The 21,240-nt window shown below is 41.4% G+C and overlaps 4 protein-coding genes across 4 annotated transcripts in view; 3 read left to right on the forward strand and 1 right to left on the reverse strand.

Moving 5' to 3' along the window:
- The window catches only part of phactr3b (phosphatase and actin regulator 3b), a 40,485-nt gene extending 36,929 nt beyond the window's left edge, over positions 1 to 3,556 (forward strand). The window contains exons 10-13 of the mRNA XM_030052644.1: positions 1,549 to 1,610; positions 1,911 to 2,051; positions 2,427 to 2,503; positions 2,977 to 3,556. Coding sequence (XP_029908504.1) covers positions 1,549 to 1,610; positions 1,911 to 2,051; positions 2,427 to 2,503; positions 2,977 to 2,992 — 296 coding nt within the window. The 3' untranslated portion in view covers positions 2,993 to 3,556. The remainder of the gene's footprint in view (positions 1 to 1,548; positions 1,611 to 1,910; positions 2,052 to 2,426; positions 2,504 to 2,976) is intronic.
- A 5,109-nt stretch (positions 3,557 to 8,665) lies between these two features.
- On the reverse strand, positions 8,666 to 9,589 carry ppp1r3db (protein phosphatase 1, regulatory subunit 3Db). Its single transcript, XM_030052464.1, has one exon. It carries the CDS (start codon positions 9,587 to 9,589, stop codon positions 8,666 to 8,668), a length of 924 nt encoding a protein of 307 aa, XP_029908324.1.
- A 2,672-nt stretch (positions 9,590 to 12,261) lies between these two features.
- fam217bb (family with sequence similarity 217 member Bb) lies at positions 12,262 to 14,789 on the forward strand. Its single transcript, XM_030052466.1, has 4 exons — positions 12,262 to 12,377; positions 12,740 to 12,830; positions 12,962 to 13,029; positions 13,126 to 14,789. The coding sequence occupies exons 1-4, from the start codon at positions 12,262 to 12,264 to the stop codon at positions 14,471 to 14,473; spliced, it is 1,623 nt and encodes a 540-aa protein (XP_029908326.1). The 3' UTR covers positions 14,474 to 14,789.
- Positions 14,790 to 15,559: 770 nt separating this feature from the next.
- Positions 15,560 to 20,208, forward strand: pdrg1 (p53 and DNA-damage regulated 1). Its single transcript, XM_030052696.1, has 5 exons — positions 15,560 to 15,685; positions 17,144 to 17,219; positions 17,498 to 17,572; positions 17,688 to 17,768; positions 19,619 to 20,208. Exons 1-5 carry the CDS (start codon positions 15,602 to 15,604, stop codon positions 19,699 to 19,701), a joined length of 399 nt encoding a protein of 132 aa, XP_029908556.1. The 5' UTR covers positions 15,560 to 15,601; the 3' UTR covers positions 19,702 to 20,208.
- The last annotated feature ends 1,032 nt before the right edge of the window (positions 20,209 to 21,240 follow it).

Below are 21,240 nucleotides of genomic sequence, written 5' to 3' on the forward strand. Positions count from 1 at the left end.
AATAAAACTAGTTTCATATTGTAGAAATTTATTTGCATCGCTAAGGAAAAGTCACTGTGAAACTTATGGTGTGCACCTCAGTCACTCCACTGACATCATTATTACACTTAATTATGTTCAAATCTTATTTTATGTTGCTGTTCGGGCTTGTATTCGTCTAAATATTTGTAGGCTACAGTATAATTTTGAATGTGATTAGTGGAGTATTGAATTTTGGGATCAATTAATTGCCATGATGCTAAGATATTGCGCCTATAATTACAATCTTGCAGCGTTTGCTTTTCCAAGTAGTTTTTGTTGTGATTAGTAAATATTGAAATCCATCATCCCATTCATTATTTTTTCTTTTTTACAATTAAAGATAAAAAAAAACAAAACAAAACTGTCATGCAGGATAGATGCTCAGCCAAAAGCTGCTTTAAAATTCCTTCAAAATTCATGCAGTGACTTCAGGTGTTACTCTGATAAATTACATTAATTTTTGTATTATTCCCAGTGGCAGGCTGCTTAGTTTTAATGTGATGTTTGTGTAGTAGTTTATGCTTCTAAAATATACCATAGGATTACTATATTGTTCATAAGGAGCAGCACTTTTTATCATTTTATTCAGTAGGAGGCAGGCTCAGCTCTTGTGGACTGATGCCACTTTCACTGTCACACATCAAACCACGTAAATCGTGAAACTAGAGCTGCAAACACAATAAAGCGGAGCCTCTCTGTCTTCACTCCAGACGTGGCACCTGTGAGCCTCCAGCAGCTGCCTGTTTTTGTCAGCCTCCCTTCACAGGCCTTCATGTGTTCAAGCAAAACACAAACACTGCTGAGGGCCTTTGCCATCAGAACAGTAACCCAGAGTGTGCAGCACCGCCCACACACACACGCTCGCCCCCCTCCAAAAACCGCAGGCTGAAGCCTCATTAAAAGCATTTCACAAAATGCAAATCATTTAATCATGTGTTCCTGTTGCAAGGCTTTCATCCAAATCACAAGAGTGAATTTGCTCAGTGCCAGCCTCATCTCTGGCAGCCTAATTCAACATCTCAAATAGGCACATATCTATGGTTATACCTATATCGATATATCTGCATCGATAGAGATACAGACATATAGATATAGGTAGATAGATACAGATTTTTTTGGAATGCAACATCAAGCATTTATTGATCTTCCTGCTGTGTCTAATAAAGATAAGTCATTGGATTTCAACCAGACACTTGCTGATCCAGACTTGATGTCCCGTCCTAAGCAAAATCCCAGTGTAGCTTTAGGAGTATTTATTACTGAGAGGATCAGACATTTGAGCTCTGTTAGCCACACACTAGATTAGCTGTCCCATGATCAAGCCTGTGTGACCAGAGTGTCACTATCTAACGTTCAATTTCACAGCTGCATGTGATTTCTTATTATATTTCTCTTATTGTATTTTGTGTGTGTGTGTGTGTGTCGACCACCATGGCAGTGCAGCCGTGTATGCAAGAAGAAATGGAGGATGTCAGTTTTTCCCCTTATACTTCCACTAATATTTGCCTCTCTCTTTGGTGTCAACAGAAAGAAATGACCAGACTGAACAGGAGGAGCGGAGGGAAATCAAACAGCGGCTGAACAGAAAGGTAAGCGGCTCAATAGCCCCCGATAATTCTAGCAATTTCCTAAAATGTCATCAACTTAATCCGCAAACGGCGGGTTCCAGGTAAGCGATGGCTGACACGTGCAGGCCTGGTCAAGGTGCGAGTCCTATCCTCAAAAAACACAGTGAAACCTCGACATACAGCCTCCTGCGCGATTTAGTTCACTGTCCTGTTTACCTTTATCTCCCTCTGACCTCAGTGATCTGATGCACTGATTAGCTGATGAGAGCGTTTTTCTCATCTCCTCTAACATCAACATGCATTTTTTTTTTTTTTTACCAGCTTAACCAGCGGCCTACAGTGGATGAGCTGCGGGACAGAAAGATCCTCATTCGTTTCAGTGACTATGTGGAAGTGGCCAAAGCTCAGGACTATGACAGACGTGCTGACAAGCCCTGGACCAGACTGTCAGCTGCTGACAAGGTATCTTCAAAGCCATCTCTACTGCTTCTTTGTTTTTAGTTGTTTTTTTTTTGTTTCTTTTTTTTAGGCCGGGTTGCTGCATCAGCAACACTGCCTTTTTAAAATTAAATGTTAGGAGCACTCGACTCAGAGGCCGGATTTGTCCACCTCTGCCAGCCATAACATAGATAGGCTCATTTTTGCAGTGCTTGTGTGTGCAAAACTCAGATAATCTTACATAATGTCCATGTAAATGTCAGGTGTGTTTCCAGTTTTCACAAGGCATAGCTCCTCAACATTTACATGTGAATAGCTCCACCACCTGAGCATCTGCATCGCTATGTAAAGCGACACACCTGAGCTCATGTGTCTTCTTGTTGTCGGTTTGTTCTGCAGGCGGCGATACGGAAGGAGCTGAACGAGTTCAAAAGTAATGAGATGGAAGTTCATTCTTCGAGCAAGCACCTGACAAGGTCAGTGAGTGCGTCGCTCTCTAAGTTCGGTCTGTTTGACCGTCTTACAGCTTTGTAAGACGGTCAATGTGACAGTGTGCGAAAGACTCAAGGACGGGAATTATACTGTTTTCACATCACTGAGCGCAGACTCTGTGAAGTTGCTCCAAATTTAGCTGCATCCAACCCTCTTGAGATAAGGAAGTCGCACCCCATTGCACCACCTCTCCAATATAATGGATGTCTGCACATATTTAGCTTACGTTGTGCTTATGCTATATGTTAAGAATATCCACCAGAAGCTAAAAAAAAACGCCCGCCCTGAATTAGCCCGGCTTGTGCTTACGCAAGACCTCGTTTCTGAGAAGAAGCCATTGGCTGCTCTTAGGAGCGCTGTCCATTGGGCTATTAATAGGGCTCTGATTGATGAACCCCTGGTATGGGAGTATTTGAGCCCGCACTTACTGTTGTTTCTCCCCGTTTCCCTTTTGCAGGTTCCACCGGCCTTAGCAAGGTTTCTTCTGTGAAGAGTTGCTGATGTTTGGTTCTGTCAGTGAAGACCTTGCATGGAGTCTTCCAGTGCCCCGGCCCACAGTCAGTGGGTGTCCTGATATTTGGGTCCAGTGAACCTTGGAGGCTATGTCTCTAGAATTGGAGCTGCCAGGTGAAGGAGTCGCATGCAGCAAGCTCCACTTCTGCTCAGAGGAACATCTCCTTAACCCTCATTTTACCTTGTCAGAGGACCAGGAAAAAACAAGATCATATTCTCCATATGAATATAAGGACAGACACTTTTGTTTTTTGTTTTGTTTTTTTGTAAACAGACTATTTTGGAAGATGGCCTTTTTGAATGCCACAGGGGGAAATGTGCATGTGACCAAGTCAACTTGTCCCACTCCATTACCAGTAGTCACATCCCCGAGCTGTGTCTGGGTCTCACCGATTCAGTTGATTCAGTTTCATATCAACGGTGTAAATGTTCTTAAACAGAAACCTTGTCTGTGTACAAGACAAAAATCCCTTTGTAAGCACTATTTATTGTCTGCACAATACAGGTTTTGAATTTGTAAGAAAGCCTTGTTTGTCTTTTGTGCGGTGTGAGTTTGGTGTGCCTTCAAATCATACATGCCATCAAAGTCAGATTTAGGATGACTTTTGCAAACTATACATAAAATAGTCATATAATCCTTTGACCTCAATATAAATGATCTGTGTGTGTGTTAGCAGACAGACGCTCAATTTTCCAGACCTACAACTGATAGCACATCCTAAGCGCAGACACAGTGTGACACAGTGCCGCCTAGGAGAAAACAAACAGCAATTTGTTTACAAGCTGTAAGCAGTGACCCATTTGTAGCCTCCTTGAATTTCTTTTCACCATGCATTATTTTATTCACCGACAAATTAGGACAGTCATCATCTTTAGGGCATTAACTCTACCTGCACAGTGTTAAGCAGGTTAGTTTGGTTAATCTCCATCATGAAAGCTAGTTCACCTGACTGCATTTGCCCAATTTGGAGTAAGTTGTTGACCTAATAACAGTTTGTGCTGCTGCGTCAGGCTGGCCGACAAACAAGACTCAAAGAAACAGGCCGTTGTTTTTGGCTTATTGAATTCCAGCATCACACGTCTCCCCCAGGCCTACCTATTAAATACCTGCTTATTCCCCGACGAAAACATTAAAATCACAGTTATTATAGGTACAGGTGAGGTCATGGAAAATCCCTTTTTCTGGGAGGTAGAAGCCTCATGCAGATTAGGTGAAAATAATTTATTTCAGCGCACCACTTAGATTGGCAGCGCATTTTTTTTTTTAGCTGTATTTCTGACATCAGCATGCACAGTGTGTGAGTCAGAGCCTCCAGCCTGGCACCAGATGGCTGCTGTAGCTGAAGTTGTACTGTACATCACCAAGACCACTCACAGTCTGGAGTAATGAAATGAGCAGCCACTCGCTGGGAGCTAAAGCCGGTAGTGGCCATTTCCTGCCAGATCAGCCTGAGACCTGTGGAGGTGTGTGGGAGGAGGGGAGGCCTCCATGGGCGTAGGTGGGATATCCTGACTTCCGGGTGTCCCTCGGACAGTGAAAGGCCAGTAAACACACACACACACACACACACACTGAACATATGTTGAGCAATTTTTAGCCAACTGTAAGTGTGATGACTCTTTTACCTAATAATATGCCATGGATAGTGTAAGTCGTGTCATATTTTGGCCCACCTCCATCTTTCCATACATTCCTGACAAACACTTCCCGTTATGCCTTTAAGGACTGGAACAGTTACTGGTTTTACGATAAAAGAATGACAAAATATCATGATGGTTAGCTCACTTTTTTGATTTTTGATTTTTTTAAAAGTCAGTTTTTGCAATATTTGCTGTCTTGTATCACACACACACACACACACACACACACACACACACACACACACACACACACTGAACATATGTTGAGCCATTTTTAGCCAGCCATAAGCATCATGACTCTTGCATAATTATGTGACACAGATTATACAGTAAATTGAGTCATATTTTGGACAGCTTCCTTCTTCCATATGTTCCTGGTAAACATGTTTCACATTTTGCTGGTAGGGATAGAAGGATTACACATTTACTGTTACCAGTTGGATAACCAACTGTTAGTTACCACATTTGTGCATTTAGTGCATTTTTAAAAAGTGTCCGTTTTTATGTGCAGTCTAGCTTCATCAGTCAGTCAAATCTCTTTATCTTTGATGTCCCCAAGGTGCAGAGCGCTCATAATGCATTTCATAGGCTTCTGTTGTGTATTTCATGTGTCAGCGTAAGACAATGGTGGTGGTGTTTTAATGCAACCAGTTCCTAGTACTGATCATTTAAAAGATAGCTAAATAATTTCAGTATGTGTTACTTATTATGTAAAATTTACAGCACATTTTAGCACTACCACAAAAATACTGAAAACCATAAACATTTTGTTCATGATGATCATTACTCTGAATGTTGTCCCAATATTGTCCCATCTCTATTTGCTAATGATTAACAGTTGCATTGCATAAAACATTGCATAAAAGTGCTACATAACAACCTCAATAATCAATCAACGGCAGAGGCCACATAGACACTGACAGCAAGAACCGCACATCAACTTCTAACACATTAACAAACAACAGCAACAGCTTCAAATGCAAATGAGGATACACACAATACACTTAAAAGTACCAGCTAACTGTTGCAGGAGGTGTGGTGCGCCTTATTTCAAAAGACACAGGAGATCATAATGGTGGTTTGATGGTGTGACTCCTAACGGTACATTCATTTTGAATTTGTGTCCCAGCCAGCAGCGGAGCAAACGTCACGATCAAGCATCACTGTAGACCTTATATGGAGGCTTCTTACATAACCACCAGCACCAAGCACAGGATGGCAGCCCCAAAAAAACACAGCTCTGTTCCACTGCATGAATATGCTGTCGAGCACACAGGCACAGCGATTCAGCAGCGATGAACATCCATGCGAATGTGCACCATTTAAAAACAATGGCAACCAAGCATCCCCGAAAAGACAGGGGTATTGAATTTAGTTATTGTTTCTCGTGCAGCTGTGAGAGGATTACAATAAACAATGAGGATTTCAACTTAAGTATGGAGATGCTTCAGATAATTACATGTTGGATATGAATATAAAGCCTGGGTGTATTAAGATGATTTTTGCTTCATCGTCACGGCTCTGATACAGTTTACAGTTCACCGTTCAGTTAATGCCTTTATCCACAGTGCCTCACAATAATTGCTACAGTGGAATAAGTCATCGTCTGTGAATCTAGTAATTAGTAGCAACCTAGAGAGGCCAAGTGCAAGAGACAACAACGGAAGGTTGCCAGGTTATGAGTGCCTTCTGGGAGTTATGGATATAAAACAGATTTCTTTGGGGAGTGTAATTGCAGAAGCTTGTTTTTTTTTTTTTTTTTTTTACTTTTACTAAATTAAAAACACAAATGTTTTTGCAGACAGAAAGAGTTTTTTGTTCAGTGCTGTCACAGGAATCAGCGATAGAGAGGGATTACGAGGGGAAATCTAACCAATCACTACACTCTAGTATATTGTGTCCGGTGGTTTAGCGAGGAGTATCAACCTATCAGCAAAATTGCCATTGAAATATATAGGAGAGCATATCCACTCTGCTCACGTACGTAGTAGTACACCCACCTCATCAACTATCTGTACAGCCCTGATTACATCACATTTTAACAGATGGCACTGTCACTTCTACCGTGACTAGAATGAATAATGACCATTGACTTGCTTTCATGATTTATATTACCTTTATTTGGTGAATCAAAATGCACAACAATAGTGATTGCACATAAACAAAACAATGAATGTATGGTCTAGGCTGAAAAAAAGTCCATGGACTTGTGAAGATACATTCAGGTAAATAAAAACATACATATTTATAGTATACATTTGCATTCATGGAGATTCAACCAAGAGGAAGATGGGAAAAAATTTGCAAAAGTAAGACATATTGAACTCAGTAGGAGTGTTAGAGGCAATTGTGTTCAATAAAATAGACCTTAGCATTTTTCTTAATATTAATCATGTCATTATTTCTGAAGAATGTTCCTGTGACAACTAATTAAATATTGGTCTTAGGTAGTTTTTGAAAAAAGCTTGATGAAGCTTACAAGAACTGGGGTTTTAGGTTTGGGCAATGGCTCCATCTAGTGTTCACTAAGTGGAACACATGACTGTAACAACCTATTGCACTTAAAATCACCAGTATCATGCCTGTTGCCTATTAGGCAACAGGCGGTTAGTCAGGTGGTTAGTATTGTTACTGCCTCAAAAAATAACAACTGAAAGGATGTGCGTTTTTAACTAACCAAGGAATACTAATTATAGCAACAATCTCAATCAAAATCTAATGAACAACCCCTGTATTCTGGACAGTTTACGTGAACAGTTTACAGTTTACCTGAGGACCCATGTGTGTTTTAAAAAGGGAAAATATGCTGTGCAATGGCTGTGGATGTTCAGATAGCTGCTGTCATGTTTGAAGCATGCCATGTGACCATACAGCTGCAGCGAGGGAGTCAAATGGAAGAATGCCCTCCTAAGAGCCAAGCGCCCCAGCCTGCCAGAAAGTTCTCTGGAATCTGGGCTCTAATATCAGTGGAAACTGCCTGGTGAAAGGCCAGTACTGTCTGGATCTAAGGGGAGCCAGTTGCACTGCAGCAGATGACCTCAACACAGCTCCCTGTAATCCCCGTGAAGCCCTCTTCCAAAACAAAACAGGCTCCAGAAGAATGGGGTCAAGCCCTTTCTGCTGTAGCAGGAAGCATAAAACACTAACAAACAGCATCTCATGTTGCAGGCGGATTATGTGGAATTGGTCAAATATATTAAAATGTCACATCACGCTATTCTACGTACATTTGGTAAGTTTAAACAATACATATGTGTTCAGATTGTTATTCATATGAAATTTGGGTCACCAGCCTTGCTGAAGTGGCAAGTGAGGAAATTCCTTCTTGGTTCTTTAGAGGGCAGTCAGGCACTTTCGCTGAATGCCATCACAACAGGGAGCAGAGAAACCCTTCCATGACTTCATATATCAATATTTTATGTCTGAAATGCAATGTCTGGTAAGACTAACCAGATGTGAAGCTTCTGCTGTAACAGTAAAGGCGTGTTTTCCTCAAGCTACAATCCTTGCTCATGTGTGGAAGCTGTTTTGTAATGTGGACAGCACAAACTAGATTCAGCTGTTTTTGAACTGCAAACTCAAGAACTAAGACATTTGTGTATTTTCTTGCAGATGCATCTATTAACAATAAAAAGGCCAAACTATGCCTATTTTGATTTCTTAGAGCAGAAAAAACTATCTCAGCTTTCAAAATGTCCCGCCATTTTTCCTGACTATTTTTAAACCAATTTCTTGCATATTGGTTTTTCAAAAATCACACAAGAAAACAACTACATTTAGCCTTTTCAAGTGATGCACTGCTGGACTCAAAATCAATTGGCCTGTCTAATGTTAAAACAGTGGAAGTAAACCAGTGAAACCAGTGAAAGTAAACAAAATGCGATCTTTTCATGTGCCTAACTGAAGCATCACACACCAAGTTAAAGAATTTTTTTTTCATTTATTTTCACCAAATTCTGCATGCTGACGTTATGGCTCTCCCATGTGGCCACTCAAGTAAAATGCAGCAGGCTATCCTCACACTCTTTTGGCACAGTTAATTTGTAGCTATGGCAGGAGAGTTTATAATTGTTCCCGTCATTGTTGTCCCAGTAGTTACATCCTTGTACGTGATAGCAAATGGCAAACTCCAAAACAGCTCCAGGCTGCAAAATGAACGGTGGGACGGGGAGACGAAAACGGAAGACATCTGTCTCTGGTGCATCGGACTCATCATGGTACCCACTTGATACCCAGGATGCCACTGTGTCCGTGTAGCTCCTCCAGTTGGTGAAAGAGTAGTGCACTGTGACCTCTTTCTCAAAAGCTAAATTAAGTACTTGTATGGTGCCAGTTATCCCCAGCTCTGAACATACGACCTGCTGCAGGCTCACCTTCTGAGAGCAGAGACGCTTTAGGAAGCCGGGCTGAGCAGCCATATTGTCAGGGAAACAAGGCTTGAGGTAGGGCAAGGACAGCTCCAGTGACCTCCCGAAGGCCAGCTCAGAGCTCATCAGTAGTCTGGAGATAACATGTTGGGGTATTAGTGGGTTCTCCCCACATCTGAAGAACTTAACTTCCTCTAACTCAAGGCCGAGTGCGTCCACAAAGCGTACCTGCGGGCTTTTACATTCTTTCCTCATCTCTGCAGAGTAAGTAAGAGACTTAGCTCGTCTCCTCATGATAGGTTTAGTGGGGGGATCACTGGACACGCTCGGCTTCAGCTCAGGCTCCTTCACTGACAGAGTTCTCACGCTCGGAGGGCGGATCCGGACCGGGGGTTTGGGAGGTTGCGGTTTGGGATCGTAAAGGTCCCTAAGACGGATGGTTGTGGTTTTCGTGGTGGCCACATGGCTGGACCCACTAATGAATGGAGGATGTGTCCCAGCCTTTCCTGCAGAACCCCTCTGCTGCCAGCCTTCACAAGCCCCGGCCATGTTCACCACACTGAGCACACCTTGAAAAACCAACCAGTCAATGCAGAACCACATTAGTCCGATTGTCATACTGTACATGCACATCTACAATGCAAATTAGATTAACCTTTAGTGATCACGGAAGGGGAAATTCAAAATGACACAGCAGCAGTAGCAGTTAACATCAAAATCAGAAATACAATAAAAAGGTAGGGATAGGAAATAATATAGAAATAGGAATTGGACACAATAGATCTATTTTTTAAGGCTGTTGGCATGCTTTTTTAAAATCAGGTTATCTATTTAGAATTTACAGTGTACATGTGCAGTATCTCTGTGTATAAAGTTTATTATGTACATGTGCAAGGTTTGTGTGTATACTGAATGTATAAGCACAATAAGCCCTGACCAAGACACTGCAGGTTATTTAACGAATGTAGATCTCCCTTCTATGGCTCGGGATAGGGGTAGCGAGAGTCAATGTGTGATTCCTAATGCCCAGTATTGGGTGGCAGGCACCTGGAAAACCCCCTCTGTCAGATTTGTCTTTATAAGGTTCCTCAGATTGGGACTCTGATGCCGTTTCTAAAGCACACATACAGTACACACACACATGCAGCATCTGTTTGTATATACATGTGCAAAAATCTGTGACGGTGGCAGTTCATTTCCTTTTACTTGCCTTTAATGACTTTAACTTGTTAACAAAACAATGGTTATCATTCTTGCAGCTCTTATGCTTTTTATTCTTCTCATTATGACACTCTGGGTAAGAACATGCAGCCAAATGTAAAAACTGAGAAAAGATTTTTTTCAAAGCCTAACAGCCACAGTTGCATGCTAAAAATATTCAAACAGGTCCAAACCTTTACAGCGGAGATGTCTGGCGCTCACTTCGCTGGTTTCTTGCATTGACCTTGCTCACTGGAAGCAAAGCTGCTGAGAGCCCAGTTGCGACCACATGACAGCAAAAAGCCTGCCACTGCCAAGAAATGCCACTGATAGTCCAGAGGAATCAACAAACAACATCTTGAGCAAAAAATAAGCCAGCTAATGCAGACTCTAATATACAGTGTGGTGTGCTGGCAGAGCTATCGCAAGCCTTTTGAGGAGGAATCCTCCCAATGACAGGACTGGCAACAACACACTCGGGGAACAAATTGTATTCTATGGCTCCCACCCTTTGAGCTCAGCCCTTGACATATAACATGAGACCCTGAGGGGAGATGGGAGGTGTAGTGTGAATATTTATAGCAGGTTCGAGTATAGGCTGTGTCCCATAGTTTCCTCAAGATACCCTGATTTATTGCTTTTTTATTAACTTGTATGAAATGTCAACTATTTACAAGGTAGAAGTGGATATTATATGTATTGTTTCTTTTACTGGTCAGCTTTCTATTTTTACTTGTAACTGTTTTTTTCTTGCTTTGTATGAAAGAGGCTAGGTTTTCATTGCCAGACTACTTGTAAGTATTTTCATTTGTACTAGTTGTCAGCATCGTCACAAATTACAAATATGTCACAGAATCCTAAGTGATCTATTTTAAATAATAAATGCATAGTATTTACTTGCCTATATTTGAGTTGTTGCTGTACTGCAGTCCAGTTAGGGATTAATCATAAACTAGAAGCAGTTGTATTAAATTACTGGTAAGTGTTCCAGGTCTCAGTGGTCCTTATGCCATTGTTATTAGTCATTAGTCAAGTTTAACTTGTCGCCTAGTATTTCAAGATGCACTAGGACTTGGCACATTGTGTAATTACAAATACCTCTTAGCTCTAGTTATCAGAAAAAAGGTGGGGGTGACAAAAGCCAGGGTCTGTGCAAATTTGCACAGACCCTGGCTGGGGACCTGGGCGTCCTGGGGAGGGATCCCTCCTCTGTTGCTCCCCTGAGGTTTCTTCCTATTTTTCTCCCTGTTAAGGGGTTTTTTAGGGAGTTGTTCCTCATCCGATGTGAGGGTCTGAGGACAGAGGATGTTGTGTTTTCCTGTAGCCCTTTGGGACTAATTTGTGATTCTGGGCTATACAAATAAATAAAATTGAATTGAATTGAACTGAATTGAATTGAAATTTCCTCTGTCCAGGGTTTGTCTTGTAGCACCGAATCAAAACTGAAAACATAAAATAAGTATGTGACTAGTACTTAAAGTCTGCTTGATTGACATGAATTAAATTGAAGGGTGAGGTTTTTGGTCACAGCAGCCACTGGGATTAAAGGTGAACACACACATACACACACAGGGAGAGACAGGAAGAGAGAGAGAGAGAGAGAGAGAGAGAGGGAGAGAGAGAGAGAGAGAGAGAGAATTCCTTGTATACTTTTCAACAAACCCATGTGTGTCTATACCCCGTGTGAACATTATCCCTCTCCTCTACAAAAGGATCATCAACGGGAGAGCAGAGTGGCGCATCTGTTGCCTGTAAATGATCCGCACTGACATGCATTCCGCTCGCAGCCAGCAGTAGACAGACCATCGCATCCACAGGGCTCCCGTATTGACTTGCATTGCTCTCTGCAGGGCGGCATCCGGGCTGTGCGCGGCGGTGCGGGCTCCCACTGCAATGCACGGATTCTCGCTGAAAAACATACATTTTGCACGTCTGGCTCCCAGCTAAATAATGACCGCGGCGTCGTGTTTTGCGCGGTGCAGCCACTCGTCAATTTGATTGGTGCGTACTGTAATCTGGGGATGGGCACAATCCTGCAGGAACGGGTGTCACAACAATACCTTGAGAGGGTCTCCATCAGGGAGAGGGAATGGAGGAAGAAGGCGTCGTGGAGCAACAACAGGCCTAATGTGGCCAGGTAGGATGTGCATTTTACTATATATATTTTTTTATTTGTTGTCGTTTTTTATTGTTAAAAATTGCCTGATATCAGCCGCAAAGAAATGCAGCGCTCTCTGTTGTTTCAGGGCTTCACAATGTCGATGGTGCTGTGGTCTGTGAATATCTAAATACCTACATCTAGAAATGTGCACCTACCTGCATCTTTACACCTTGGGTACAGATTTCAGAATAAAACGCTTTTGCTGTGATTCGGAAATTATAGGCTACCGTGGATGTTTGTGCTTTTTGTTTATTCTATGATATAAGTGCATATAAGCGTTTTTTTGGGGTCAGTTCTTGCATCTCTCACCCTTTTTATTTATTTTTTTTTCCTCAAAGCAACAAAATGGGTAGGAGGCAATCTCAAAGGAAGTCACTGCAGCCTCAGAACACATTTCCAGGTCAAGACAGTGTCCATGCTACTGAGAAAGTAAGTGTGAAATAATACAAATAATGCTTAAAAGGGAGAAATTATTCAAATGAATGTGCTTGACAGGAATAATGAGATGTATTTAGCTGTGATGGATCAGCAGGTTTAAGAGTGTTTCTTTGTGATCGCAGAAGCTCCAGCATAGAAGAAAGCACAAACCTAACACCCCCTCGACCAAATGCAGCATCTCTCAGCACAGGTGAGAAGGTTATTGTGGGAGAAGGTGTGTCTTGTGTTCCAGTTTGCGCTGCCTGCATGGTGAGATGGTCACATTTATATTCATATTTCCCTCCAGTGCTCAGGAAATGTCAGACTCACAGTCCAAGCCAGCATCCCCTGCAGGGCGCCACAAGGAGTCAAAGGTTCAGCCGACTGCTCATCACTGCCACCACAAGGAGCAGAAGCACGCAGGTTTCAGAGGGACGAGACATTCCCCCGCCTTTCCCTGCTACAGTCGATCAGATTCACGTCCAGATCTGCTCGAGGGCCAGACGCCAAACCCGGAGGCTGTAGGTCCGAGCGACTATGGAGAAGGGGACAGTGACACTGATTTGTCGGATTCAGAGAGACTTCCTTCGCCACCTTCTGCCCGAGTTCCTCCACGGCTCGACCTGCAGCCAGAGGTCATCGGCCAAGAGGACTTCCCTTCCTTTTGCCACAGACCCAGGGGGCAGAGCCACAGCACTTTTCAGTTCCCAGACTTCTTGCCTCCGCCGTTTAACTCCTGGAGTCTCAGTCAGCTGGCTGTCTTCTACAACGTGGAAGGCAGGGGCACCCCTCGGCCCAGGCCCGTGGGCCCTCTGGAAAGGTATCTGGAGAGGCTGCTGCAGCTGGAGTGGCACCAGATCCAGACCGTCCAGGAGGAAAGTGGGAAATCCTCCGTGTCGGACGTGCTAGCCAGCTGCCACAGGTCTCCCGCCTCCACCTCGTCCCGTCTCAGCTCTCCTAAGAGCATCCTCCAGTGTCAGCGTGCCTTCCCTCTCACATTCCTCTCCTCCCTGGCCAGCCACTCTGCCCAGCTCTCCAGCTGCGCCTGCACACTCTGCCGTATACGCTACTCCACCTGCAGCACAGCATGCTGCCGCTCCAGCCACGGGCGGCAGTCGAGGCTGAGTCCCCTCCTGGAGCGTAGGGGTCCGATGTCCCTCCCCAAGAGGAGCTACAGTGAGACTCGGGCGCACTCCTCGGACAAGAGCTTAGCATCCCGGGCTCAGAGGTTCAGCAGCCCGGTGCGGGGGAACAGCCACCTGAGACGCATGCAGGCTTCGGGGAATATTCGCAACCCTGGACAAGGTGCTACCACTAAACCTCATTCCACTGCCAGGGACTCAGGGATCGGGGCGCGAAGGGACTGTTTGGGAGCTGGGGACGTTTGGCCCGGGGACTCCAGATCCACGGGTTTGAGGAAAAGAAGTGGCTCAGAGCAGAGAAGGGGCGGGAAAGAAAGACAGCGAGATGGGTCGGAGAAAAGGAGCGGCTCTGAGTGTCGGAGAGGAGGAGCTGAGCGGAGGAGAGCGGCCGAGCTCAAGGAGCAGGAGATAAAACCGGATGCCGTCACTGCAATAATGGACAACTTACCTGCATCCAAACACTCACCTGGAAACAGGCCCAACAGGTCAAAACAGGTGGAATTTCATTCGTAGCAGCAACTTGACCACTTTAAGTATGATATGTATGTTATAGCCATAGCCATCATATTAAATGCATTTAATTTTAGTGTCACTGAAATATGAGAATGTATATTTTTAGTCGTTCTTATTCAGACGGGTCATTAACAAAAGGTTTGGAAATGTATGTATTTTTCACATGTGGTTTTATTATTTTTTTTGCCTGCTTTTTCTCCTTTTTCTGCTTTTTAATATCAGGATTTTCTCGTGTTTAGACACATCTGGGCTCATGTCTGTTTAATTCAAAGCTTTGAATGAAGTAAACCAATGTATTTATCAGACATGCTGTTTCGATTGTACAGGAAGAAAACATATTTATGGGTATTTATATAAAAGTTTTTGTATTTTGTAGTTTTTCATATATAGGTACACCAATAAAGATGCTACACTCTCAGTTGATGTTGTGAAAAATTCAAAAATGGGAATTGTATGCCTGCTCCGACATGTTTGACACCCAGTAAAGTATAACAGTAAATAAATAAATGAAATCACGAGGGTGCTACACCGATTTTACCCATTTTTATGTAGAATTAAAAGAAGATATCTCACAAAAAGGCTACTTATGTGATGCAGAGTTAAGAAACAATTTCACATTCATTTTTCATTTGTTCTGTTACTTGAATTTGATGCCTTTAATAGACGATTTTCATAAATTGTTATAAACACTTGAAATATATGTATTCTGCATATCCAGCGAGAAAACTAAAAACTGCCTTATAATATATGATAGTACAAGCATACATAAATAATTTTCAGGCACGATATGAATAATGAATACCTGGAAAGCTTTTGGATGTTATTCTATATTTATGGCTCTCTAGCTCTGCTGAATCCCCTCGTATTTCTGTCATCGTTTTCACGCAACTCCCAGCATAAGAACTATGCTCTATGAAACAGTTTTTTTTTTTGTTTTTTTTTTTTTTTTAAGATTAAATAAAACGACAGCTGTGGCGAGAATAGCTGCAAGGGATGAATTTCACATCGGCGTTTAATTGTGAATCTCATTAGCCTACATACCGTCAGCCCTCCCCCTGTTTCCGGTCGGATCCTTTGTAGCCAATAGTTGTTTCCGACCGGACTTATTTTTGTAGCGACACAGCTAACATGGACGCCACATCGAAGCGGATTTTGGAGTATCTGACAGAAGTGGAAGAGGCGGCTGAGGATGTTCTCACAAATAAACAACAGGTAGTTAACTTCTTCATTTTTAAACTAGTGACACTTTACAGCAACTGAATCTAACGCGGCCTTCTGTTTGTCTAATATTTAACGGTCGTTGGCTAATGTTAGCGGCTAAGCTAACTAGCTAGGGTTAGCCAGTTGACTCGTGGCTCAGTAGCCCCCTTTTTTCGTTTTTTCAACATTTTTTTTAACGCACATTGAGTGTAACACTGCAAAACTTAAAAGTGTAAATACCATAAAAATATTATACAGAATATTTTCCATATAGTTGAACCAAGCCTGGCAGTCCCAGCCTTCAGCGACTGCCACATGGAAATTATACTTTAAAATACACATTATGAGTACACATCTGTCTTAAATACACATATTCTGTATTACTGATATTTAGCAGATGTATTTCGTCATGCATATAGTCTATTTATAGGTGCAAAAGTGGTGTATAGATATTCTTTAGATATACAGTATACACTCAGTGGCCACTTTATCAGGTCCACCTGTGCAGTCTAATGCAGTTCAGTGCAACAGCTCTGCCATCTATTCCACTTTTTCATTAAGTTTATCAAGTTCAGTTTATGTTGACATTGTGGAGAGTGTGCAAATTTAATTCTGTGTTTATTATTGAGGTTGTAGTTTGCAGAGGTCTTGTACTGGACAACATTACATTGAGAGGTGTTTCTAATTTTTTGTCCTTCCCTATTTATATATATAGGAGGAGGGACAGAATAGTGGAAACAGCTCTCACTAAAATGCAGTCCAGTGCAACAGCAGCACTAACTATGAGCTCAATACTAAACATAGAAATGACTGAACACCTCTGTTATTGTGACAAAAAGAAAACCTGGGCATTATAGGCAGCAGAAAAGGAAACTTCATGGCACAACAGCTGTATTTGATTGCATTAGATCATACAGGTGCACCTAATTAAGTTGCCACTGAGTGTATTTAGTATACTTTATTTTTCATTACTCTTACATGGTAGACAAGGGTTTTCTCTTTTCCTTATATTCTTTGTATTGATCGAGTTTATTTATTACATTACTTGTTATGTTTAATTTTTCTAAAGATATTTATTTCTCTCTCCTAGTGTTAAGATGTATATTTCATGTAGCCTACTATTGTTCCAGTAACACAAGAATTTGTGATCTATCTATCTATCTATCTATCCAGTGTAACTTAACCATCATATTTGGGTTAACGTTAGGGACTTTGTGTATGATACTCTTTGTCGTAAACTTAATAATTATGTGAATAGTCGATGGCTGCTGGTCTGTGGATCTATATTAATGTTTTTCTTACCCGTCCAGACTCTGTAAGATGAAAATTTGCAGGAGTGCAATTACATTCAGCTGTTAATAAATAAACAAAGAATCTGAAATTGCAGCAGCCGTAACACAGTAGCTCTTATTATTTTGAATATTAATGGATTAATATAATCTTCTTCCCATGTTTCTGTTGATTGTTCAGATTGTCGACTTGGACGCAAAGAGAAATAGGAACAGAGAGGCGTTGAGCGCACTGCGAAACGACATACCAGATTCAGGTGAGTGTCTGAATGTCACCGTGCAGCTGGTTAAAATATAATGTAACAATAACAATAACATCTCGTTTGGCTCATTTAGGCTGTGAAAACCATTTTTGTGCACATCGGTTTTCATGACCAGGCGTGTTTCACAGTAGAAACAATACACCTGGTGTCTTGATCTGAAACATACCTGTGTTCCCCAGGTGTGTTGATGTAAATGTGTCTTCTAGGCATAGTTATACACTGACATTATACTTGTTGCAGCTTCATGTTATTTTTATTGTCACCATTTGCAGAGAAAGTGAAGGTTTGTTTTGGAAACATGTTCATCAAACTTCCCAAGTCAAAGACCAGAGAAATGATTCAGAGAGGTAAGCGCTGCCTAGTTAGCCTAATATCTAACTTTCACAGATTTTGTAATTCTTTCATTGCTTTTACAGTCGCGCTTTTATAACACTTTTGAGCTTTTTTTTCTTTAATCCATAGATCAGGAACAGCTAGACAAGGAAATAAACGACCTTCGCAAAGGACTGAAAGCAAAAGTGAATCACCTCCAAGAGCTGCAAGGTATGAACAGAAACCATCCAGGCTGTAATACAACTTGTTTGCCCTTAGCAACACACTAACTAACAAGGAGATACATTTCATTGTTTAAAATGCAGGTGCTTATATGGTATAGACTTTACAACCAATTAAAAAAGCTTGAATTTAGTGTTTCACCATAATAATGATAATGACAATCATGATAATACTAATTTAAAGAGTAATCATTTCTTTTTTCCTTCTTACAAATATGGGAAGTGAGACATAAACTGTAGTAAAATTTGTGAATCAGTGACTTCGGTGGCACATGCTGGTGAAATAATAAGAATTGACTACAGAATTAAACTTTGGTTCTACATTGTTTAAAACAAATCCATGTACCGAGAATGACATTTTAATGTTGTTAAAGAGCTGTATGTGTTCTGGTGTGAGTGAAACATCCAGCCTCTAGCAGCCCTGAGCGGAGGAGCAGCTCTTCTCTCTTGTTTTTTTTGGCATTTGGTACAGAACACAAACTGCTTTTGAGACCTCTCCCTAGCAGCCGATGTGTTGTTAGATGTTGTCTAATATCCACCCTCTGGGGAAGTTTTTATATATGAGGTTGTGGAATATGATTCCGGTAAGTTCTCATCAAGCTGGCTGTACGCTTGGAAGAATAAACAGGGATTGAAACAGACTGAAGGTCTTTCTTTTTATTTCACTGTGGAGGACCCAAAACATTATTATTTATTGGTTATACAGCTAAGAACTGTCGTCTCTGATATAAACCCATCACACCTCCCGCTGTCAGGAACTTTGTAACCCTTTGATTGACCTACAGCAAAAATAGCGAGAGGTTAAGTCTTAATGACAATCACACACAACAAAAATGAAACAAAGAAATTATGATGATAGTGTGTACAGTAATAATAACAATGAGTGAATAAATTGCGGCCATTATAGTAACTTCACCCAATTCAGTCAACTTATTTTGCAAACTAAAGGCTATCTTCTCTGAATTTACCATCTCTGCTGCTTCGTTGATCCATTCTTTACTAGCTGGGTGGCTGGAACTAATCCAGTTAGCCATGATTATTTTCTTTGTGAACAATAAAGAATGCCAGAAAATATTTGTTGTGTGTGATGAATTCTACTGTAACTGTGCAGATCTCCTAGAATACATGTTTGAGGTGTTAATGGCATGTGTATGTTATTTTGTACTAATGACTCTCTCATTATTTCAAACCATATTTATTTAATGTTACTGCTGTCCCACAGAATATGAAGCAGAGTTCCTTTTGTATCATCACATTTTGCACATTTGCTGCCCCTATACCCATTTTGCATAACAATATAGGGATGCAATGTATGTTTTTAAATTGCCTTCATTTATTTTTCTGTTTAGCGGTATGGATATGTTGCTCATCTTGCGTTTTCCCATTCCAGGAAACTTCTTTTATAACAAGATCTCTGATCGAATTCACTGCACAGTTTGGTTAAAAGTCATAAGTATTCTTATGAAACATATAGAACAATTCCATTACACTGTCATTACTTTAGTTATAGTTAAAAAGTAAATCTTCAAATTGGTGCGAATTGGAGCACAATTACTCTCGAGGAATATTTTTCTTCATGGCATGTTTTGATGGGTTGAAATGTTAAAATTATTCTTCAGGAAAATCTTTAGATAAGAGGGAAATCCCTCATTCAGTTTCTGGAGAATTGCCTCCATCATGATAAATGAAAACAACTGGAACAGTTTAGGAGCTGCCTGCCAGGTCTCACTGATGTTTTAGGATTAAGCCTAATACGTGTCATTTTATTCCGCCTAATCCCATTCCAACAATTTTTTTTGCGCTCTTGACGATGATGTATGTCTTTGTGTTTATTTCCAGGAAAACCTGAGCTGAGAGGCTACAGCCTTTCTCCTCTCTCTGCTGATGAAATCAAAGCTATCAACAGCCTTCTAAAGAGATGACTTCAGCAGAAAGTTATGTGGACTGCCTCTTAGCTGTTCTGGAGCCGGCTTAAGCATCGCAGAGCACGCTAACAAGCCGCCAAAAGCCTCACCGGCAAATCCCCAAAACAACATTGGTGCAGGCAGTGCTGTAATGTGATACCTTAAGGATTTGATGGCACACTTTATTCTACTTTGGACGGTGGACAGCTTGTGTGTGGTTGACCTCTTCCCATCATGCCAACGTCTTTTTTTTATTTTGTACATTTTTTTTCTTCATTTACAGAGTTAAGGCTGTCATTTTTCTCCCTGAGACATCAAGTTTATAGTTCGTCCCACCCTCCTCCCCCTCACTTGGTCAAGTTCCCACCCCATTTGATGAGTTATTTACTTTGAAACAACATCTAACCTGAGGCGAAAATAACTGATGTTTAAGAAGCAGGTGGTGTGGAGGAAGAAGAAAAAAAAAAAACACTGACCGCCTTCTTTTGGAACAAGTTTTGTGTTGCACATGCAGGTCTGCCGTGTTATGTCTCAGCGTTTTCTGCCACTGTTGTTGCTGTGACTTTTCTGCTATTTCCAGGCTAGTCTCACCATGTCACCCACAACCAGTTTGCCCAGTGCCGGCCACACCCACAGCAAAATGCATACACACTGAAGTGCAATCTCAGTCCCACAGGAGCACTTAGGTGTAAACACCGAGGGCCACATGCAGAGACATAACTGATAAGGTAGAATGTAAATATCTTATTTATTGTTATTTCAGTGTCAGAATGTTGCATTGTTGTTGAGTTTTATATGATACCCAGGCATTGTGATTGAACACAGGGATTATATGTCAAGATGGTACAGTGAGGGCACCTGTGGCCATGTGGATAACAGTCACAAGGGGGCAGTGCATCCCAAATATACAAGAGCCTTGATTCAGTTACTGTCTCTACAGCCTTAATAGTCTAATGTTCAGATGCCTAGAGATATATGGACAACATCAGTAATGTACACACACCTGTATTTTTTTTTTTTTTTTAAATTAAATGTATTTCTTAATGTCAGTGAGTTATGTACATCATATTAAAAATTATATATATGTCAGATATGTTGGGATGGCTCATGCAACAGGTGCTCTTTAGTGGGGCAAGTGAGAGGATAAAAAAAGATCCAGGAAGTCTCTTGCTTGTTGTTTGTCCTCAAGTTGCACAGACAACCATGGAAAAAAAACAAAGGCATCCAGTCCTCAGGCGTAATGTGAATTTATTCCTTGAGCACATAGGCAACCAAGCAGACCAACATGTATCAACTGGAAGTCTTCATCAACGTTTGACAGACACACTCAATCTGAATTATGTACCAGCCCTGGGTTGCATTCTGCTCAACACACACATACACATATATATGTTTACCCAATAGAGGGCGTTAAAACTATAGCATGGCCCTATATATGTGTACATGTCGAAGATATGCTAATATACAATGCGGCATAATAATAATTGATTTACATTAAGTGAAAACATTAAAATACCCAATAAATACTAATAAGCAATACTATTCAATAATATGAAA

The sequence above is a fragment of the Myripristis murdjan genome, chromosome 5 (genome assembly GCF_902150065.1).
Source record: "Myripristis murdjan chromosome 5, fMyrMur1.1, whole genome shotgun sequence".
Classification (NCBI taxonomy): Eukaryota; Metazoa; Chordata; class Actinopteri; order Holocentriformes; family Holocentridae; genus Myripristis; species Myripristis murdjan.